The sequence below is a fragment of the Anser anser genome, assembly GCF_964211835.1.
Source record: "Anser anser genome assembly, chromosome: 2".
In the NCBI taxonomy this organism is placed as follows: domain Eukaryota; kingdom Metazoa; phylum Chordata; class Aves; order Anseriformes; family Anatidae; genus Anser; species Anser anser.
The window spans coordinates 116622889-116645901 of record NC_139721.1 but is presented as its reverse complement, the minus strand read 5'-3'; the positions used below and the strand labels follow the sequence as shown (position 1 = coordinate 116645901).

The following is a 23013-nucleotide window of genomic DNA, read 5'->3' as shown; positions in this document are numbered from 1 at the left end:
GCCGTTCGCACGCTGCCCGTAGCGGAGGTAGTCACTTTGATAGAAGATCCTCTCAGAATAATTAATACTTTATAAGGAAAGCAGCAAAACTTTTGCTAGTGAATTTTTAAATGGCAGCATTGAACGTTACAGTTGGCCCCAAGATGGCGCTGTAGCCCTAAGAACCGAAGAGACTTGGTGTGGGCACAAGTCTCCGGTATTTACTCGAGGTTATCTCTGTGGTCGCTAGGGGCCGACATTAAACGTACTAAAAACTCTTCTGTATTCTTATCTTAAAAACAGCGTTAATCTTCTAGGATCAGAGTAAGTTAATAAACAATCTGTGAAGTAGTGCTCCTCCCATGTCCCAATAAAACCAAATGTAATGTCAAACAGAATAGCATGTTTATTAATAGATTACTAGTGACAAACAGTTAAGGACACTGAAGTTGTCCTGATGGCCCTGCATTACTTAATGATGCTGGTTCTTTGCCCACTTGTAAAACCCTGAATTTGACCCACCCGCTCTTTCAGCATTACAGCAACCTGTTTTGAAGAGGAATTTCTCTTCCTTTTTCATTCTTATGGGCTATTCTATAAAAGGGGAGGTGGGAGGGAGAAAGGATCAAGAAGCCTAACACGCAAAAGTTAACCAACTTTAATGGATTGCGTAATTAAATATTGTTGCAGCCTGTTGGCAGAGTCCTTAACTGAATGCACCACCAGTGCTACCAAGTACTGTTTTCCATTATCACCTTCAATATCGATCACAGTTTACTACAGTAGCTGAAACCTGCCTTGTTTCATTTGCTGAATCATGGTCCGTTCTCAGTGAAGCCATGGAAACTCTTGATAAGCTGCTAATCTGCTACACCACAAATCTCCCAGTTCTATCCTTTGGAAGCTACTAGTCCCTTGGAAAGATCTGTGCTGTAGGAGAGAAATGCAAAGGATTGGGGCTGCTTTTTGACGTATCTCTCAGAAAAGCTTCTCAGTGCGCCCTTGCACATTTGATAGCTGTGCTTTGCTCCTGCAAGGCTGGTCAAGACACATACCTTGCTCGGCACCCAAGCCTTCTAGAGCAAGTAACTCGTTAAAGTGTCTTAGGATCCAAATAAAAGTTCTTGTCAAGAGCTGAATAAAATATGAAAACATTTTTATAAGAAGTATTACAGAAGGGGAGGGGGGGGAGAGAGGGGAAGGCCACCCTAGCTAAAAGTTACTGCACGTAGCTTCCTGTCTCTTCAAAAAAGAAATGCAAATATTTGTCATTTGATGTTGAAACTATCTGATTTCTACTTATACCAATTATAAAAATAGATGCAGTATCTTAAAAAAGAGTATGCAGTTGAAAAAACGTCTGAATTAGAAGGCATAGTATGGTTCTATTTCCCTTGTGGATGTAGTCCAAATGTGGTGCTTAATATGGCAAAACAGAATAACTTAAATTAAGTGGTCTGATAAGCAAAGATTTCCCTATTTCACTTCCTGCTTTCGCATGCACTTGGCAATGTAAAATTTCTTTGGGACTCTTTGAAACATTTATTTGCAAATACTTAAAAGGCTATCTAGAGGAGCTGGAAAACAGAGACTACCCTACTGGATAAGAACAGCAATAAAAATATTCGCTCTGATTTTCCTGCCTCCAGAGTTGTCCAAAACCAAAGCTATTCGGGGAAATGTAAGAAATGCTGGAAAGACCAAGTTGGCCTTTTATTAATTAAATTATTTATTAATTAAATCAATAGCACATTTTCTATGTGTTCAAGTGCTTTACCAGATCTGAACTATAAGGGGAAACCCAATCATATTTGGCCATCAGTATTACCAATTTTGTTTGCATTATGGAAGCTGTTGCTCTCTGTAAAACTCCCAAAAAACAGAAAAAATCGTCATTGCCCCTAAATGATACCTGCTTCTAAAACTAGAGAGATGGTATATGCCCTTGGCTCTTTAGATCGGTGAATCCCTTTACTTGTGTGTGTGTGTGTTTTGACACCTTAAACGTCTATAGCATATGCTTATCTTTAAAAACATCTGGGTCAACCTTGTTCAAAAAACATTTTCACACCTCTAGTGCTGTTGTGTTTTTGCAGCCTTTACACCTGCATTAATGCCACATTGTAAAGTTTTTTTTTCTTAATGTAGGCCAGAAAAATGGCGAACAAAATAACTGCACTAAGAAGCTAAAAAGCCCTATTAACTAATTGTCTGCACTTGATCTAACCTAGTTAAAGCTCCATGTGTAATACTTTATTTTTGAAATACTGTAAACATATTGATTTGCTGATCAATGACAGGCTATTGTACTTATTTTAATGCAAGTAGCATATAAAACAGCAGTTGATTGATAGAGCATTCTGTAATATCAAAGTCTTAATTGACTTAGTGACACTTATTTGTGACACTTAATAGTAAAGACTATTATTAGAATAATATGAGGAAAACCCAAAGGGTTAGTACTCAACCATACACAAAGGAAATACACACTATAATACTGGAGTCTTTTCTATATGTATAATATTTTCCCATATCGCTTGTAAAGATTCTTCATCACAGACCTCAGTAATTTAGCATTATTTAGAGAGATACACAACCAGATGGGATTAAGACTGAGTTTAAATGAGTGAGGTGACTTGTGTAAAGTACAGCAAAGAGATGTTTCCAAAAAACCAATATCAATTTCTAACCACGAGTTCATTTCAAATATCGGTTTATGAGCCTGCTAGCTTAAACCCTCAGCCTTATATGTTTTTGGTGTCTGTAGTAAAAAACTATACTACATTCACAAAAAAAAAAACCATGCTTTTTTTTTTTTGCTACAGAATCCTACATTACCATATCTAGATAGCTAATTTGATACATCCTTTTCATTTATGTACAAATATCCATTAGTATGAGCAAATACAAGCTTTGATAGATATGTGTGTCGTGATCTTTTGCAGCTGCTTTGGAGCTAATATCCAGAACAGATTCTCCAGGCTTTTATCACAAGAATTGATTTCACAAAAGTCAATTTCACTTTTTTGCTAGGCACAAATTACAATGCAGCAGAAACTTCTTGTTCTCCAGTAGATTGCGTGTAGGTGGAGCTAGCCCGTTCAGATGGGTCAACATAGAAAACTGGACAGTATTTAGAAAAGTGGGATGCAATTTGCTTTCGGAAAAAGCTATGAAGATATTTTCTAAATTTTTCTCCAGCAAAGGCATAAATCACAGGGTTGATACAACAGTGGATCATCGAAATGGTTTCTGTCACTTGGGTTGCTTTGTGTAGTTGCCCACTGCCTTCACAACTAGTGATGGAAAATGAACCTTGAAAATCACGCAAGAGAATACAAATGTTATATGGTGCCCAGAAGAAAAAGTAGACAATCATGATGATAAAAATAAGCCTGACTGCTTTATGTTTCTTCTCATTCCTACATTGCAGTAATGTCTTAATAATTTGTGTGTAGCTGCAGATCATAATTAACATTGGAATAACAAGTCCCAGGATGTTCATTTTTAAGGTCAGGAATTGCTTCCATACATTTCTCTGATCTGATGGGTAATGAGCACTGCACGTATACCGTGAATTTTCCTTCTGAGTTTTGTGAAATACTATCCCAGGAACAGAGGCAAACATAGCAACAGCCCAAGTGACAATGCTGGTGAGGATGCCATAGGTAACTGTCCTCGCTTTCAAAGCAAACACTGCGTGCACTATGGCCAGATACCTGTCTATGGTTAACAGGATTATGAAAAAGATGCCGCTGTAGAAGCCAAGGAGGTAGACACCTGAGAGAATTCTGCACAACGCTTCCCCAAAAATCCAGTCATGAACAGCATAATAGGCCCAAAAAGGAAGAGAAAATATAAACAGCAAATCAGAAATTGCCAGATTGAGCAGGTAGATGTCAGTCATGCTCTTCAATCTCTTGTATTTTATCAGGATGAGGACAACGAGCATGTTGCCTGTGAGGCCAAATATTACCACCAAAGAATAAAGCGGTGGCAGAAGATTGGCTGCAAAGTGCTTTTCTTCAGTCCCCGTGCATGGTGCTGAATCGCCGTAGTCAAATTCTGTTGTTGTAGCCATGTCAAGGAAGCCCACGGTATCGTTTTCCATGGTGTGTTGGTCTGGAAAGGAAGAGAAGGGTGGTTAACTGCAGGAAACTGCAAGCTTGGCAGTCAAGGGATTGAATGCAGTGGTTTTACCCAGCTGGGCAGCTGAGCTCCACCACAACCGCTCTCTCACTCCCCGTCCTCAAAGCGAAAGGGGGAGAAAATACAATGGAAAGCGCTCGAGGAAGGTCACCAGCAATTATTGCCACAGGTAAAACAGCCTCAGTGTAGGCAGATTAATATAATTTATTACCTATCACTAGTGGACTTGCAAAGTGAGAAACTAAAAGCAAGCCAAAACCACTTTCCCCCCATCCACCCTCTTCGATCTCCTCCCTCCGAGTGGCGCAGGGTAACAGGGACTGGGGGCTGCGGTCAGTCCCTGACGCTTTGTGTCCACTGCTCCTTCTCAGTCACTCCCTGCCCCTGCTCCCCGTGGGGTCCCTCCCACGGGATGCCGTCCTTCCCGAACTGAGCCTGCGGGGGCTGCCCACAGGCAGCAGCTCTTCAAGAACTGCTCCCACACGGCTCCGTACCACGGGGTCCATCCCCCAGGAGCAAACTGCTCCAGCACGGGTCCCCCACGGGCGGCAGCTCCCCCCAGACCCCTGCTCCTGCGTGGGCTCCTCTCCACGGGCTGCAGCTCCGGCCCGGGGCCTGCTCCTGCGGGGGCTCTCCATGGGCCGCAGCCTCCTCCAGGCCACATCCACCTGCTCCACCGGGGGCTCCTCCACGGGGGGGCTGCAGCGTGGAGATCTGCTCCGTGTGGGACCCATGGGCTGCAGGGGGACAGCCTGCTCCACCAGGGGCCTCTCCACAGGCCGCAGGGGAACTGCTGCTGCCTGCCTGGAGCCCCTCCTGCCCTCCTGCTGCACTGACCTTGGGGGCTGCAGGGTTTTTCCTCTCACATTTTCTCACTCCTCTCTCCCAGCTGCTGTCACACAGCAGTTTTTTTCTTTCTTAAATCTGCTCTCCCAGAGGCCTACCCAGCATCGCTCACTGGCTCAGCTCTGGCCAGCAGCGGGTCCCTTTTGGAGCCGGCTGGAGTTGGCTCTGATCTGACATGGGGCAACTGCTGGGCTCTGCTCACAGAAGCCATCCTGCTACCAAGCCCTTGCCACGTAAACCCAATACAGTGAAACACAGTGACAGGACCTGGCCACTTCCTCAATTTGCCAGCCCCTTCTGCAGCCTCACCCAAGGAAGAGGAGGCAGCAGGGAGGTGTAGGTGTAGGCCCACAAGGGCCCTCTGGCACCGGTAAAACCTAAGTGACCACTGCTCGTTCAGGTTAGTCATGGTTTCAAGCCTTGAGGGCTCTGGGAATGGGGTCAGTGGTGGTGTAGAAACGCCCCTTGGCAAGGGGAGCTAAACGTACCCAGCTGGGGAAGCAGCAAGTTGGCGGTGTTGGTCTGCAGGGTGTTGGTCAGGCCGGGTCCATGAAACTGGCCTGGTCTTCAGTAACTCTGGAATAAAAATGTTGTGGAGCCCTGTCTTGTGTGGGCTATGCTGGGCACACTCAGTTGATGACCTGCAGGGAAAATCACAATAGAAAGAACTGGTAGGCGACGCCCTCTCAAATGGTATAAATGGTTTCAGTTGCTGTCAGCATGGCATATAACACCTGCATCTCCTGCAACATTCCTCCTGACAACTTAAAAACCTCCATGGTGCTCAGGGAATAAAGAAGTTTTGATTCCTTGTTTCAGCTGATCTTTAACAGTCATGATTCAGTAGCTCTGAAGTTTAGGTTGGCTATGTGTCTTTGAGAGAGCACAAAGACAAACAGCAGATATGGCTGTTACTGTGAGGGTGCACTAACAGTTCTTGATGTGTATCTGTTGCTTGATATTGTCCTTCCTCCTTTGTTAGTGACTATTGCCAGTGAGGCGACAGAAATTGAGGAAGTGCAAGGGCTGATTTTGGCTGGGGAGAACAAAAGAATTTCTGCATGTCCTGTGAGGAACTGGGAATAGGGTTTTGTGAAGACAGTTGTAAGAGGGACGTAATGTGCTTCCCAGTCACTAAGTGGGGAAATTGATGCATTTGGTAGCCACTCAACTAGAGTTACTTGCCATTTGGGAAAATAGCTACACTTTTTATGGGGGGGCGGGGAGGTATCACGATGACTGCTTTCATCAGGCGTTGCATTTTCATGGCAGAACGATGCCTGTTCTCTTGACAAGGCAGCAGACTGCTTCTGAAACAGAAATCTTCAGGTCCTGCGCCTGCCCCTACTTGCTGTGTCATCTCTGACCACTCGCGTAATGCAGTCGTGATTGCTCCTTTCCTGTTTGCAGCCTCGCTGTGCACTTTTTTTCCAGTGGAGAGGTAGGCTTGTGTGACTGCAGATGTCTTTTGTAGACACCACATTGTCAAAAACATCACTTCATAGAACTCCCTGCACTCGAGTTCTGCAAGACTAGATGTAGCTGAAGAGCTCAGCCCGTGGTTGGAGTGACACTGAGGCAGGCTGCTGGTCTGCTTTTTTCTAGAAGCTCTCAGTCATCCATTCTGATTTACACTATGTGATATCACTGAAACATCTTGAGTCTAGAGAGAACTGTTTGGGTGAAAGGAGTATTTTCTGTTGTAAGAACAGTTCATTCAAAATGCTAATGTCCTCACCTTATTTTTCATCTAAATGCATAATTTAGCTAAACCTAGGTCTTGGAGAAGGGGCTGGTTGGTAGGTCTTTGTCCACATTGCTGTGACCTTAAAAATGAGGATCTGAGTCTCTCCTGAGCTGCCAGCTTGTTATGGCAATTCTGTTACAGAATAGTGCAGACATGAATCCCTCCAAAAAGGGGGAAGCCTTATTGGAGCAAAGTCTGCACCTTCCAAACAAAAGGACGTATTGCACTTGCAGACCTTCCCCCATCCCTTCCTCGTTTTCTTCCCCAGTCTGGCTGTTAACTGCTGCCACTGTATCAAGATTGAGAATGCTCATGTTGAGGTATTGCTTTGACATGTAAAGTTTGGAAAAAAGTTTGCTTCTGGAGAACAAGGAATAAAAGAAAATTGGCAAGTTTTAACAAGTTGGGTGCCAGCTTTACCAAGATAAAACTTCTTGGGGAGACAGTAAGTGTTGTCAAAATCCTCAAAAACTGTTTTTCAGGCAGTTGTGATGACCTCTGTGAAACAGGTTTTTTCCACAGCCATACTAACTACATTATCATTACGATACTGAGATCATGGTTTTGTTGGTAAAGGAAGTGGCTGTGGCTCAGGTGTATTGACAGTAAATAAGTAGATTTGAAAGTCTCTAAGGGTTTAAATTTTTTAAGTACTTTCAGAAACTTTTCTTTTTTTAAAAAGAAAAAAAAAAACAACAAGCACCTTCGTAAAGGAATTCTTGGTCCAAAGCATTACCTTCTTTATTTCGAAAACATGCCAAGACTTGAGCACTGCACAAATACTTAAGACTCCTTTCATTTTGATCTGTGTTGCATGCCGTAACTATATAAGTCCCTGGTACTGCTTATAGCTAAGTATCCCCATTTCCAGTTTGTCCTTCCACTGTGCACAGGGGCTGTGGGATGAGGGACTGGCTGCACAACCGTGCCAACCCCAGCACGTCCTGGGACCAAGGCCAGTCTGACCCTCCTTGCTAGTCTGGCTAGCAACTGGTAAGAGCATCAGCAGTTGCTGAAAATGAGGAGATTGTCCTGCTGGGCAGAAGCCAGGCGTTGTACAAGTGTGTGTTCTCCTCTCCCATGGTGGAAGGGTTTGAAACCACAGCCCAGAAGAACAGTTGCAACCACAAAGCAGGCAGGAGGCCGCTAACCGCATCAGGGGGCTGGGAGCATGTCCTGCATTCAGCAGCGCTTAGGGGGGGTTATTTCTCAGCCTGTTAACTCTGGATCTTGATCATTTTTACACCTGCATGATGCTCATACATAAACGTGGCTATGAAAAGCAACTGAGTCATAAACCCGGAGTGGGATTTTATAAGTATGTGATTGATTGGTAGGGCTCATGCAAATATTATTGCAAAATGCTATCTCAATATTACTGCAGCAGTTCCTTTCATGGCAGCCCCTTCTTCCTGCTAACTGCCTTCTCAGTGCATTCCCTCCTCTTTCATTCCTCTGCAGTCTTGGAATGAGAACCATATCTTTCCTGTTTCTTATATCTTCCTCCTTTCAACCCCTTTTGCATGCTTAAATTGTGGTCTCCTGTCTGAGTGGTTCTTTCCGCTAACTGAGCCTAGCCTTTGCTTAAGAAGCCTCTCTCTGCAAAAGTATTTATTATGCCGAATTGTGTGTAGTATTCAGTTTATGCTGACAGTGGAAGCTACAGATGCTAATATGGAAAATGGAAAAAGGAACTGCCAAGTGGTTTTGTGCTTAATCCTATAGTCTCACTGTTTTAGGTAATGGTGTTGGCTGCTGTCGGAATGCTTCACTGCATTAACTGACCGGGCTTGCCTACCTAATTAGAAATATCTGACCGGGCCTGTGTTTCCTAATAGTGGGAGAAAAACAAAGATCATCCTGGAAGATCTCTGAAGAAAGAATATTTCAAAAAAAGGTCTGTATTATTTTGAATAGAGCTTAGATACATGCAATACTTCTAGAAACTGCAGTCTCTTGTAAAAATTCTGTTGTTTTGGTTGAAACTACTAGTCATGCAGTTTTCAAGATAAATGCTCTCCATAGGCAAGCTGAGCAAAACTGTATGTCACTGTTTCATACTGAGTTTCAGGTCAGAGCTCTCTGTTTTTAAAGAGACAAAAATTTTATTAAAACTAGTTTCAGTTCATTTGCACCATACTTTAAAATGATAACAATGGAAAAGGTGCAGTGAATGGAGGTAAAATGCTAAGCTGTGCTGCACGTAAACAGGTTCCATGAGGCAGAGCATTTAAAATATATCAGATTTTCTGTAAGGGAAATAAGTACTCCTGCACATCCTATAAAGGAAATAAGTACTCTTCACTCAGATAAGATGTTTTATCTTTGCATTCACAGTTTTAAAATCCAAATTTCCATCATGATATATCATCTTCAAATAAAAGAAATGTTCATGTGTAATCTGTTAATCAAAGAGCCATATTCCATTACATTTCATACCCAATCAACCTGTAGAGATTTGTTTCTTCTAGCAGTTCTGTCCTTTAAAAATAGGATATTCCATTTAACATATCCTATTAGTTTCCCCAGGGCATTTTTTAATGTTGAGTACACTGTCAAGATTCAAAAAGTGGTTTTTTTTTTCACCTCAGTCATTAAAGTACCTAAACAACTACTAAATGCAGAGGTGGGGGAAAAAAAAAAAAAGGAAAGATGACTTACCATATATCTCATCGTGCAAGTGATGGCTTGGATCAGTACATCGAGAGTAACGCTTATCCGATTTGTTACTCACTAGAAGAAGGTTGAAAACACCTCTTCCTGCATGAAGAAGGATGTATCAGATTGAAAACTTCTAGCAAGCAAATCTGTTTTCATTTAAAAAAAAAAAATCAAGGAGCAGTTCTCTTTTTTCTAAAAATGGGTCATCAGATGTTACTTTTCTAACTCTGTGAGATGTGCAAAGAGATGTTGAAATTTGTGGAGGATCCTCTTAGGAGCTGAACTCAAGGTTTCACAATCTACAGCTGTAGTTGTAGAAAAAGGTTTTTATATTGTTTTCTTTCTCATTTAACTGACCTCTGAGTCAAAAACAGTTTACATGAAATTCATCCCTTTACATTTCTCTATCGTTTATTTCTTTTATGACATTTGTCCCTTAACAAAAGTGTAGAAATTAGAATACACCTTTATTCATTTATATCCACAAAGTTCCCTGTGCTTTGTGTTGGTTTGCTCTGAGCTGCAGTTCTTATATTTTAGCAGATTTGATATATTCAGTTTTTCTCAAAACTAGTCTTTTGAACTTTGACTTAGTCTGTATAGTGTGTCTGACCTATTAAAACAGCACTATTACTCAATAGAATTAAGCTTCATAAAAGCCTGATAAAATGTGATTTCTTTGTCCTTGTCCACGTATGTCACTGTGGTTGATTCCTGTGACTTTTAGACAGAGTTAAACTAAGTCTGCCCTGTGAGTAGCTGGGTAGCTTTTTGGATCCTTCTTAGACATCAGAGAAACCACACAGGAGGGAGGAACAGGACAGAGAAAGCAAGTGAGAGATGGTGCCTAATCAGATGTCTGAGAACCCCCGAGAGAGAAGACCTGAGTAAATACCTAATAAATTACAAACCCCTGCCTCCCCTTGACATCCTTGACCCTTTCTTTTAAGGTTTCTAGAGTATCTTATCCAATCAACCTCATGAAGACCCTAAAGGGATCTCTTTCCCACACTCGGTCCGTAGTATCCTCAAAAGATTTTAAAATGCTACATGGAAATGTCTTGCTTTGGATGTGTTGTGGTTCAACCCAGACAGCTAAGCACCACACAAACATTCACTTACTCCCCTGCCTCCCACGGTGGGGGAGAATTGAAAAAAAAAGAGCGAAAAACTCATGGGTTGAGATAAAAAAAACTTAATAGGACAGAAAATGAAGGGAAGAAAATAATAATAAAGATAAAAGAATACACAGAACAGGTGATGCACAATGCCATTGCTCACTACTCGCTGACTGATGCCCAGCCAGACACAGAGCAGCGTCAGCCCCCAGACAACTCCCTCCAAGCTGTTATTGCTGAGCACGACCCCATGCGGTATGGGGCATGGCTCTGGCCGGTTTGGGCCAGCTGTCCTGGCTGCGTCCCCTCCCAGCTCGTGGTGCACCCGCAGCCTCCTGGCTCCAGGGCGCTATGGGCAGCTGGAACGTCCTTGACTCTGTGTAAGCAGTGCTCTGCAACAACTGAAAGATCGGCGTGTTATCAGCATCACTGTCATCCGAAATCCAGAACCCAGCTCCATACCAGCTACTGGGAAGACAAGGAACCCTATCCCAGCTGAAATCACAGGGCAGGGTGCTGCATTTCCTTCATGGAAGTCAAGGGAATCACAACTTCTGAGTTACATCTCAGACTGGGGGGGAGAGTAAAAAGAGAAAAGCTCAACATGTGTTCCTTTTCAACCCTTCTTTGCTTGAAGGACTGATCGAGGTCTTTATTCCATAAAATTAATATTTTTTTTTCTCTTCCTTCATCACTTTTCCAATGAGCTCTTGGAGGGCTGGTATCTTAGCATCAAAATGAATGGCTGCTGCAGTATATTCTCAGATTATATTCCCAGTACCTTACTTGATATTAGACCCCCTATACAGTCAGTGCAAGGAGCTGCTCTTTAAAATTTTTCCACTACGCCTATATCACGGTCCTAAATTGCTGTCAGACTTGGCTGACTCAAATCATGCTTGAAGATTCCTACATCTCTTCACTGACGAAAAAGAGGGAAAATGGAAGAAAATATATCAGTTCCCTTACTGAAATATGGGAGCGCGTCAGACTGAGCTCAACTTTCAGGCTGTAGTCCATAATCCTGTCCCTGACAGTGGTGACAAAAAGATGCAGGAAACACTGCCTGAGGCAGCAAAGAAATATCTTAACCACATGCAAAATTTCATCCAAGCCTCAGTCACTAGAGGTGGATTTATATTTCTTAGCTTGAACATCTGTTCATTCCAATCCTTTTCTGTTTGATTTCTTACTGTCTAATTAAAAGTAGTAGTAATGGAATGGGGAAGTGGTCAGTTCAGTGTTTTGTCATAACCAGATGGGGGCATGATTTACATGTCCTAAATATGGTGTCACTTTACAGCTCAAGGGAGATCTCAGATCAAAATTGTATGAGCAGACAGCAGCCACCTATATAGCGTGAGTGCATGCTCACCGCCAGACCGTGGCACAGATTTACAGCCACAGCATCACCTCACACCAGGAGGACAAGGTAAGACCACACCAAAGCCTCCTTAGTTCTCCACCAGTGAACCTGTACCTGCACAGCTGCTGCACTTGATCATGTGAGGTGGCGAGCATGGAATGATGAGAGTCCTAGAAAAAAACGTGAAAGGCCATGCCCTGAAAGGAATTTCACTTCACAGTCTTCATCTTCTAATGAGTTGTCTCTCGTTATATAAACAATCTCACTTGTCCAATGATGCTATTTTTTTTTTTACAAGCTCTGGCTATACTGACTATATTTTTGTCACAACATATTAGCACTAGTTTATGCTTTGCTCCTTACATAATCTTTTCCAACATATCTTTAGTACTTTATTGAAATTTGAGAAAAACAGACACTTTAATCATGATTTCTTATAATTCTCAAAAAAGGTATTGTAAAAAATTAAGTTTTCAATGCATAATTTGTAAGCAGTCTACCTATTAAAATTAACAGTCATTTTTAGAACTTATTTTTGAAGTCTGACTCATTGTTTGCCCTGCTTTGTTGTCCCCACTGAGCACTGTCTATTACATGTTACTTAACCTGCTAAGGGCATTAAAACCTTTCGTGATCTCACTCTATATGAAGAAGGGCAACAGTCTCAAACCTGTTGTTGGACTTGTCTGTTTTTCATCAAATTTTTGATTCTGAAATGCACTTTCACAATAATCGTAGGATCATAGAAACGGAACCACTTAGGTTGGAAAAGATCTCTCAGATCATCAAGTCCAAATGCTAGCCTAGCACTGCCAAGTCTACCATTAAACCACGTCCCTCAGCACCACATCTGCACATCTTTTAAATACCCACAGGGATGAGGACTCAATTACTACCCTGAGCAGCCTGTTCTGATGCCTCACAACCCTCACCAGCTGGGCCCTAAAGGTGGACGAGAGGTCCTCCACAGAGAGGTTGAATAGCTATGACACTTGGTGGCCCAAAACCACAGACACACCCTGGCAGTGGGTGGCTGGGCTGAGACTTTATTATCAGTGCCTACAGGAGATGTTCAGTTAGCTCTACACCTACTCCAGATAAACAGGGCTTCTGGAAAGTCAGATTTGATCCCAGATAAGCAGGGCTTCCGGGAACTCAGATTTGATCAGATCTTCTGTGTGGCTGTAGTCCAGGCCCCTCGTGCTGTTCGCCTGCTTCTGGGGCCCTATCTTGGTGTTGTGCTGTTCCTTGATGCTGTTAGGACAATACCTTTTTTTGTCTCCCTCTCCTCTGCCCTGCTTTCCTCAGTAGCTGTCAATGTGCCCCTGCAGGACCTGACTTCCCATCCACTCCAAAGCTCCATCACACCAGCCTGGGACCGGCCATCTTCCTGCTGCATGGCCTCCTCCTCCCTGCTGCCTTCAAACTGCCTCCAGCTAGTGTGCATCAGCACTGAGGTATGGCCAATTCAAGTAGCACATCCATTGCTACAAGTCAGATTTTCTCAGTTTTCCAGTTCTATTCTCAATTCCTTGCCCAGCAACTGTTTGAAAAAGTGCACTGCAGATTGCCATGAGCTACAGATTTTAAGAATCTTCACCTACAGGTGAACCTCATCGAACCTCAGCATTTTACCACAAAACTGAAGCTACTATTCAAAAATAAAAGGAATGGTAAGTGGTTTGGTATGGCTTGGGATGTTACCTATGATGGTTTTACTTGCAGAGACGACTAGGAGTTATGTTTAGTGGCATGACACTCATTTACTTCATAAAGACATTCCTGGAATAGTAGTGGGTTTCATTCCTCACCTGCGGGGCTCAAGCTGATGTACTCTGCAGGTGTGCAGCCATGTACCCCGTCAATTCAAATTGCATTCATCAGTCTCTTCTGTCCAGTGACTTATTGTATCGTTCATCCTGACGGTCATCAGGCTATCACACTAAGGTATCCAGTAACTCAGTAGTATGGCATTTCCACAAGGAGATGCCACCATTTATGAGAAGCCTGCAACTGTCCTGTGTCTGCTAGGACACATAATAGGTGCACACATACCAGTGTGACACACAAATGTCATCAGACAGAATTAAGGGTACAGAAATTTGAAAATGCAGCTAATAGACTGCAGAAAAAAAAGACCTACGGCAGAATGGCAGACACCTTTCTTAGAGATACATGATACTACAGTGCATAACACTCTTATCAAAGGCTACAGCTCCAGCAAATGCAGATCATCCTTTCCATCTGCAGGAGAGGTCTAATGAAGATGTGTACACAGACCTGATGCAATTCCTTTTCCATATGTTCCCCCCATCAGACCTCATTGTGTTTCTTGTATCAACAAAATCTGCTTCCAAATTAAATTAGGGTAGCATGAGCGTATATGCCCAGTAATCAGTAAAAGATCAGTGAATTAAATGTTTTTGTTCTTTTTTTGGAGAGGCTGAATAAAGACATCCAAGTAGCAGAAACTACTTAGTTGTTGGGTTGTTTGTTTGTTTGTTTTCTTACCAGCTTTTTCTTTCAGGCTCACAAGTTCTTTTGACTTTCATTTTGTGGTCACTGTTCAATTACACCATCTAAGAAATGAGATAAAGTATATCTAATCTTACCCAAAATTATCAGTGAGGATCCCCCAAATAAAAACTTAACAATGTAAAACTGAAAAGCAGGAAGAAGGAAGTCAGCAAAATTCTTAAGAGAAAAGGCCCTTACACTTGTTAGATGTAAACTTTTGAGGAAAATGGGGACAAACATTACGTACCAAATTCTGCCATGGACTTCTGCTATGGAGACTAGTAAACAGAAGAACCACAATACTTTACCCATTTCACAAATTAGAGGAAGCTGGATTAAAATAAATAAATAAAATAAAATAAAATAAAATAAAATAAAATAAAATAAAATAAAATAAAATAAAATAAAAAACCTCTAGGAGACACAAGCATTTTTAATCTGGATTACTGCTTCTTCGCAATGTTGTTTATTGGCAGTGAAATCAAGGTAGGTTTTTTTGTTGTTGTTTTGTGTTTTTTTTTCCTAATACTAATCTGTTTTCTGTTTGTTTCTCTATTATAAATCTTGAAATTATTAATTGCAGCACATACTAATTTAATTGCTATGGTATTATTTTTGTTTGGGCTTTCCCTGAGTTGCTGTTGCTGATCTAGCTATGCTTCCTGATATAGCAAGGAAGAGAACATTGCTTCCTTCTACTGTTTTTATCCAGACTTCTGATGTGTTCCACCCTAGTTTACATTAAAAATAAATAAATAAATTAATTAATTAATTAATTAAATTAAAAAGTAGTGCAGTAGATTTTACTTTTTGGTCATAGCTATACATCCCAAAAATTTTCAGCAGAGAACCCCATTTTTACACAGCCTTTTAATTCTCACATTTTGCTGCTTCCAGTTGCATTTACAGTACATAAATTCTCTGTCTAGAGGTGCTGTTTGTGGCTAGCTAAACTGCGAGCCAGGAGTACTCCTCAGTACGCATGTATGTCCTGGACCTTTGGTCAGCCAGGCTGGGAAGATCACACACCAAATTTCTTCTCAGTGAAAACCAGGTCACAGAAAGAATGGAGAGAATCGGTGCAATGACAAGGTATACACCAGGAATCAGAAAACACTTCAGAATGCCAAAGATTAGCATATAATTATATATAGTCTATAATCATGCATACCTCATGGTAGTGTCCCAGGAAGTAATGTCCAGGTGACTTCTTCACTCCCATCCACTTGGTTTCCACTGCATTCAAAAAATCTGGTATTGGGATGGGTTGTGTTGCTATTGTTGTATGCTGATTGTCCTGCTGGCACAACCTTGTAGACAATTCTGCAAAGGTGACTGCCACTTGAAGGTTGGTGCAGTTTTGCATATCAGCCTGTGTATCTGCTACTGCCACCCTCCTCCAGTTCAGTGGTGGGCCCCACCTTCCAGGATCAGTCATTGCAGACTTAAAACACTCAAACTGAGATTACTGTCACTGTCATGGTAATTAAAAAACTGCTCAGCTATTATACAAACTTTTCCCAACCATGCCATTTTCAGAATGATATACAGCTCCTAATAGGCAAGCGTCACCAGAATGTGGGTACAAAGCAATGCCTTTGACTCTTATTTCTAGGCAAACATCCTTACTTGTTTTGGCCTAGCTAATTGTTGTTTGTATTCTCAATGCACCAGAATTTACTGGTTTGTTTTTATTTCCCCTGCTGTCTTACTTTTTTTTTCTATACTGTACAAAGATGCAGTCCTTCTCAGGTCACAGTAACCACAGTAGCCACTGGAAGGTCAGTAGGTACCAGCAGTTGAAAACAGCTGTAAAACTAAACTTCAAAATGCAGCAGTATCCATCTGCTGTGCTGTTTAACCTAATCAGCATCATGTCATTCACCTGTCACTTCATTTCTTTCTTTTTTGTTAACTTGAACAAGATGCTGTATGAATTTATCATTATGTTCTTTGCATTTAGCCCTGTTATAATTTTCACTGGAAGAAGTGATATTTATTTTGGAGCTTCTTAACTGAAAGTCCCTGTTATTTGCCTAAATCTTTTAACATTCTGAATACGTTGAAGTATTTGTACTCTGATCTTCCTGTTACTCTGGCTATTACTTTATTAGGCTCCGTTAAGACTAATAAAGTCATCCTCACAATTTTTGCCACTACTTTTCCATATTTGTCCATTTTCATTTACTTCTCTTCCTTTACACTCCATTTACCTTTATTTTATGTAAGATATGTACACATAAGGTCACAGTTGGGTTATCAAATAAGAAAGTCATAAAACAGGAACACCCCCATGCACTGGTTACCAGAAGTTTCACTGCTTCTGTTTGCCACAGACCAACCAATGCCAGTGGTAATAAATCCGGTGGTTGGTTCTGAGTACTGCTTAGCACTCACTGATACCATATATGCACTTTTTCTACATTTCCTTTTGCCCTTTAGGAAGTCTGCCAGTGGCCTGACAGTCAGCACAATTACCTTTTGCTGTGTGGGGAATTCCTCCCCACGTGCTTCTGAATGTGTGGCACCAGCATGTCCCAGCAGAAAAGTTGGGATCTGTCCTGTCCCATATCTAACTAATCTGTTTGATTGGGTTGGGGGCTGTGCGCAGATATTTGTCAAAGACACATGGAGATTCCTTTCATAAGCATGCCATGTGGAATATAACACCCAGTCGACATGCTATCTCGTAAGAAGTTCGGTGCCAAATGTTTTGAACTTCTAACAATTTCCGTATAGCGGTTCTACATTTGTTTTAAATCAACATTTTACTTCTCGCGTTCACAGGGTCTTGAATCTTTCGTTTTCTGGTGCTACTTGCACATTCTCTCAAATGCTTGCTTTTTTCCCCCTCAATATGTCCCCAGAGAGGGTCGGATGCCTCCCAAGCACTTGCAGTGGTTTTTCCTTGAGTCAGTTTCTTTGCTCTAATTATAGTCCTAGGGTGCCCTGCCATTTTCTTAACTTACTTCTAGTTCATCACACAGTTCCTGAATCTCTGCCTACTTCTCTAGCTCTTACATACATATTGCATCATCATCTCAATGCTTTTCCCTGCAGATCTTGAGTTATGGAATATTTGTGTCAAAATGTCTGTGTATTTTGTACACAAAAATTCTCCCCACCTCTCTGCCAAGGTGATTTGCCCTCTTTCACAGAGCCTGGGATCTTGTTAAACCTTCCCCATGGGTAGCTCCGTCCTGCTGTGGCCAGACTGCTTGAAGTCTTGCTACCTTATGTTGGAGCTACCTGGCCTGCAGCTACACCATGCCGCAGCCCCACCTGACTTGTTAAGATGCACAATCTGCAATAAAGCTACCTACAGCATATTAATGCCTTGCTTGTCTCATTGCAAAGCTGCAATGAAGACCTTTGCTGACTGACCCAGAATCATCCTGCCAGGGCACATAACGTAACAATAAGTTGATCCTGTTGGGTTGGGTTTCATTTGTTTTCCTGTCAAGAAAAAAGTGCCATCTTCTAGTTCTTTCCTTTATTCCTCCCCTTTTCCTATTTATAACTGACACAGCCCTGTTTCTCCTACCTGGCAGATCTCACCCATCTAAAATATGTGCCCCCAGACTTTTCCCAAAGCCCATTGTAATGTGCTCTTCTCAAGCTTCCTGGGGGATAAAAGCCATGCCAGTACAGTAGCTTCTGGACTGTGCAGACTGTTCTCTGCTTGGTTGGTGTGGTTTGCTTCACTTCAAAGTGTAGTATTGCGAGGGTTAAAATCCATCATTGCATCTTTTTTCTACCTCCATTCTGAGAGCAGAGATGATGTCCTTTTGCCTACAAGAAGAACATGGGCTACAAGGTATACCTCGCTTTTCAGACACAGATTTTATTAGTTTCACTTCATTAACACAAAAATAGGAAGGAACATAATTCCAACAAGAGAAGAATTTAAAGTTCTATGATTCTATGAAAATAAAGCACAGCATTAGAAATACCATGGCTACAGCAGGATTTGTATCACACTGATCTAATTTATACTTTAACATTAAAAAGGTGCTTTCACTTTTGTGCAGTAAAATGTACAAAAGAAAGGAAAAATAATATTTCCAATTAAGAAAGTTTACTGTGAGCATAGTTTTTGGTCTTTCCTTTGTATATCTGTGGCTATTAACCTCACGGGGGAGCAGTCAGAATGTGATGGCTGGTAGGACCATAGCTAACTAATAGAAGCAGTGCCGTGATGTAACAGGGCTAAAAAGGGAAGAGTATTCACACCACACAGCTCAGCCATCTGATTTCTAAATTAAGAAGCTGGTATTTTCAGGTTCCTTTTCAGTCAGACAGGTTGTCTCCCCCAGAGGCCATTTAAATCATGTCTGCTTCTGACACAGGTATCTCTTTTTCCCTATTCTCCACTGAAGGATCTCGAAGAGATTTGCTGTCAATGTAGGCATCTGTCACATGCCTAATGTTAAGTGGTGTGGAGTCCCTTCTTCCATCCTTGTGTTGCCTGGAGGTTAGTCGAACCTGTCCTTGCAGATTTCTGTGAGCAAGGCCTTGCTTGCATGCATGAATAGTGTCCCTCGAAGCAAATGGGAACAAAGCAGAACTGTTCACTTGCATAAGGAGTGTTCACCTGTACTTCCTTACAGTTTAAAGCAACACCTTAAAGTTAGTATCATGTCCTAGAATACCACTTTCTTTTTCAGGAAAATTCCCAATAATGGCATAAATGTATGGCCATAGGACACCAGTGAGTAATGGTCTCAAGTCTTCAGTAAGGGTGCAGTCCTGATTGCAGCACCAGAGGCAATGAATGCTATTCTCCTGGGAAGGCAAGGAGTTGTATCTCCTCTACAGTTGGTTGCTTTTGTAGTTCCAAGGTTGCTGTCTTCCTAGAAGTGTTTCCCAAATAGCAGACTTGCTGTGTATGTCCAGGATGTGTTTGTAGCATGCAGGAGCCTATCCTGACATGCTTTCTGCATCTGTCACACAAAATCTGCCTCTACACATGTGATTTATATGTCCAGAACTAGGGAGGCCTCCACTCAGTACTGAGTTCATGGTCTCCAAAATCCTCCAGAGGGTCCTGATATTTTCATACAGAATCTTGCACAGCAAATACCAAGGTGATTTTAATTCTGTCCTTGCAGATCTTTGCTGATGTACCTTTATTGAATAAGTGCTGATTTCCTCGGAGGAATATATGTTAGAAACAAATTCATGTTTTTTTTGGGGGGGCGCAACATTGACTTCTTTGCAGTCAGTAAAATTGGTGTGTGCAGTTACTAGTAAAACTGCACCCACAAAAGTCACGTTACCCATTAAACCCACTTTGGAAAATGTTGTCAACTGAACACTGATATGGTTGGCATAAAATTAAAGACCTAAAATAAAAACACTAAACCTTAGCCTACAGTAAAAAGGATTACATTTAAAAACAACTACACTATTAACTATCAATAAATCCATGGGTTAAATGGCTACAGCAAGATAAAAGTCAGTCAACTCCCATCAGAGGAGAGGTGTTTTCTTGTTATATCTGATATTCATCCTTTTCGTGGAAACATCTCTTATTCATGCAGGGAACATAAGGGAATGAGGAGTGAAATGAAGAAGACTGAAAGCTTCCCACTACCAAATGGCCGGCTATGTTGCAGAAAGAATACTGTCACTTCCAAAAGCGATCAGGATTTTAGGTGTTTGCTTAATGCTATATAGTGAACAGGCACATCAATCCTCAAAGCTTCCTCCTGATCTTATATTGTTCACATAGCTGCAAATGCTTCTTGCAAGATGATTTATTACTCCTTAGTTTCTTCAACATTATATTCCCCCCAGTAAACCTCATGAGCATTTGTTCATTGGACAGAACTTGGTTCAACCACCAGAATAAAACTATTCTGGGCCCCATTCAAATCTTGATGTGATCCACCTATGGTATTAACAATTATTGGAAAAATGGTAGATTCTGTTAGTTTAAGAACAAAAAAAAATATGTAATCCATGGGATTAACCACAAAAATTGAGGCTCATGCAGTTTTTAGTAGTGCTTGACATAAAGTTCTTCAATAATGTCATGCAGTTCTTAACGCAGATATTTACTAGCTAGCCTTTTGATGTATTTTTACAGTCCAGTGGAGATGTCATGTTCTGCAGTGGATGGTGTGAATGTGGAATTAACTCTTTCTAATTTTTCACGATAAAGAGATGGACATTTTTTGCAGAGGTGAGCTGCAACATGCTTTCGGAAAAAGTTGTAAAGATACTTTCTAAATTTTTCTCCAACAAATGCATAGATCACAGGATTGATACAGCAGTGGATCATTGAAATTGTTTCTGTCACTTGGATTGCTTTCTCCAGTTTACTTTGGATTTCACAATCTGTGTCAAAAAATGAAGTTTGAAATGTATGCAGAAAAGAAGCAATATGAAATGGTGTCCAGAAGATGAAGTAAAAAATCATGATCACAAAAATAAGTCTGACAGCCTTCTGTTTTTTCTCATTCCTACATCCCAATAATGTTTTTAGAATTTGAGAGTAACTGAAAATCATAATGAACATTGGAATGATAAGTCCCAGAATGTTCATCTTTAAAATGTAGGAGTACTTCCAATTTATTGAGCCATCACTTGGATAATGAGCACTGCACGTATACCGTGAATTTTCCTTCTGAGTTTTGTGAAATACTATCCCAGGAACAGAGGCAAACATAGCAACAGCCCAAGTGACAATGCTGGTGAGGATGCCATAGGTAACTGTCCTCGCTTTCAAAGCAAACACTGCGTGCACTATGGCCAGATACCTGTCTATGGTTAACAGGATTATGAAAAAGATGCCGCTGTAGAAGCCAAGGAGGTAGACACCTGAGAGAATTCTGCACAACGCTTCCCCAAAAATCCAGTCATGAACAGCATAATAGGCCCAAAAAGGAAGAGAAAATATAAACAGCAAATCAGAAATTGCCAGATTGAGCAGGTAGATGTCAGTCATGCTCTTCAATCTCTTGTATTTTATCAGGATGAGGACAACGAGCATGTTGCCTGTGAGGCCAAATATTACCACCAAAGAATAAAGCGGTGGCAGAAGATTGGCTGCAAAGTGCTTTTCTTCAGTCCCCGTGCACGGTGCTGAATCGCCGTAGTCAAATTCTGTTGTTGTAGCCATGTCAAGGAAGCCCACGGTATCGTTTTCCATGGTGTGTTGGTCTGGAAAGGAAGAGAAGGGTGGTTAACTGCAGGGAACTGCAGGCTTGGCAGTCAGGGGAATGAAACACAGTGACAGGACCTGGTCACCTCCTCAGTTTGCCAGCCCCTTCTGCAGCCTCACCCAAGGAAGAGGAGGCAGCAGGGAGGTGTAGGCGTAGGCCCACAAGGGCCCTCTGGCACCGGTAAAACCTAAGTGACCACTGCTCGTTCAGGTTTGTCATGGCTTCGAGCCTTGAGGGCTCTGGGAATGGGGTCAGTGGTGGTGTAGAAATGCCCCTTGGCAAGGGGAGCTAAACGTACCCAGCTGGGGAAGCAGCAAGTTGGCGGTGTTGGTCTGCAGGGTGTTGGTCAGGCCAGGGTCTTGAAAATGGCCTGGTATTAGGTATCTTTGGAACAAAAATGTTGTGGAGCCCTGTCTTGTGCGGGCTATGCTGGGCACGCTCAGCTGATGACCTGCAGGGAATAAAAAGAACTGGTAGGCAACACCTTCTCAAATGGCATAAATGGTTTCAGTTACTGTCAGCATGGCATATAGACCAACTGCCACAAGAAAGTAAAAAATTACAGTGCTGTAAATTTTTAATTGTCTCAGGATTTGATTTAAACCTCTGTTCAGGCTTTTGCTGACATAATGCCCTTGGTCAAATGATTTCCTTGATTCCGTACTTTATTGAAGTCACAGTTCTGACGATCAATATGTGATGTGGCAACTTCACAACAGGTGCAGCACAGTAATTGAGGAAGTGCAAGGGCTGCCCAAAATCTCTGTCCAACTGATTTGGGCTGGGGGGCTGTGGGAGGGAGGGAGCTCCCCTGAGACGGAGGAGTCCCAGACTAGGAGGTAAGTGGTACAACAGAGCTGTGGAAGTCCTTGGCCACTTCTGTTACAGTGCAAGCAGATAAAGGCATGAGACTTGGATGCCACCAAACCCTGCCACCACACCTTCCCCTTTTCCCAAATCCCTGGTAGGCCTGGGAGCCAGATGCTGAAGCGTAGGTTTGTGTAATTTGGTCTCTGAAAAGCTGAGGAGAAATGTCTTCTCACAGGCTCCTGGAGAAAACAAAAGAATTTCTGCATGTCCTGTGAGGAGCTGGGAATAGGATTTCGTGAAGACAGGTGTAAGAGGGACGTAATGTGCTTCCCAGTCACTAAGTGGGGAAATTGATGCATTTGGTAGCCACTCAACTGGAGTTACTTACCATTTGGGAAAATAGCTACACTTTTTATGGGGGGGGCGGGGAGGTATCACGATGACTGCTTTCATCAGGCGTTGCATTTTCATGGCAGAACGATGCCTGTTCTCTTGACTAGGCAGCAGACTGCTTCTGAAACAGAAATCTTCAGGTCCTGCGCCTGCCCCTACTTGCTGTGTCATCTCTGACCACTCGCGTAATGCAGTCGTGATTGCTCCTTTCCTGTTTGCAGCCTCGCTGTGCACTTTTTTTCCAGTGGAGAGGTAGGC

At 42.1% G+C, this 23013-nt stretch overlaps 2 protein-coding genes across 8 annotated transcripts in view; both read right to left on the bottom strand.

Moving 5' to 3' along the window:
- Positions 1–360: 360 nt before the first annotated feature.
- The window catches only part of LOC310894634 (C-C chemokine receptor type 5-like), a 27036-nt gene continuing 4383 nt past the window's right edge, over positions 361–23013 (bottom strand). Inside the window, exons 1-5 of one of the 3 annotated variants that reach the window (XM_083825022.1) lie at positions 15555–17558; positions 14378–14445; positions 9383–9481; positions 5463–5615; positions 361–4101 (exon numbers count right to left, since the gene is read on the bottom strand). In XM_083825022.1, the coding sequence (XP_083681148.1) occupies positions 3020–4090 (1071 nt within the window). In that variant the 5' untranslated portion in view covers positions 4091–4101; positions 5463–5615; positions 9383–9481; positions 14378–14445; positions 15555–17558 and the 3' untranslated portion in view covers positions 361–3019. Of the gene's footprint in view, positions 4102–5462; positions 5616–9382; positions 9482–14377; positions 14446–15554; positions 17559–23013 lie in introns of those variants that run through there. The other 2 variants (XM_083825021.1, XM_083825023.1) reach the window with 2 other exon arrangements.
- The window catches only part of LOC310894633 (C-C chemokine receptor type 5-like), a 24475-nt gene continuing 19669 nt past the window's right edge, over positions 18208–23013 (bottom strand). For 3 of the 5 annotated variants that reach the window (XM_083825017.1, XM_083825020.1, XM_083825019.1), the window contains exon 2: positions 18208–21550. In XM_083825017.1, coding sequence (XP_083681143.1) covers positions 20469–21550 — 1082 coding nt within the window. In that variant the 3' untranslated portion in view covers positions 18208–20468. Of the gene's footprint in view, positions 21551–21850; positions 22004–23013 lie in introns of all 5 variants that reach the window. The other 2 variants (XM_083825016.1, XM_083825018.1) reach the window with 1 other exon arrangement.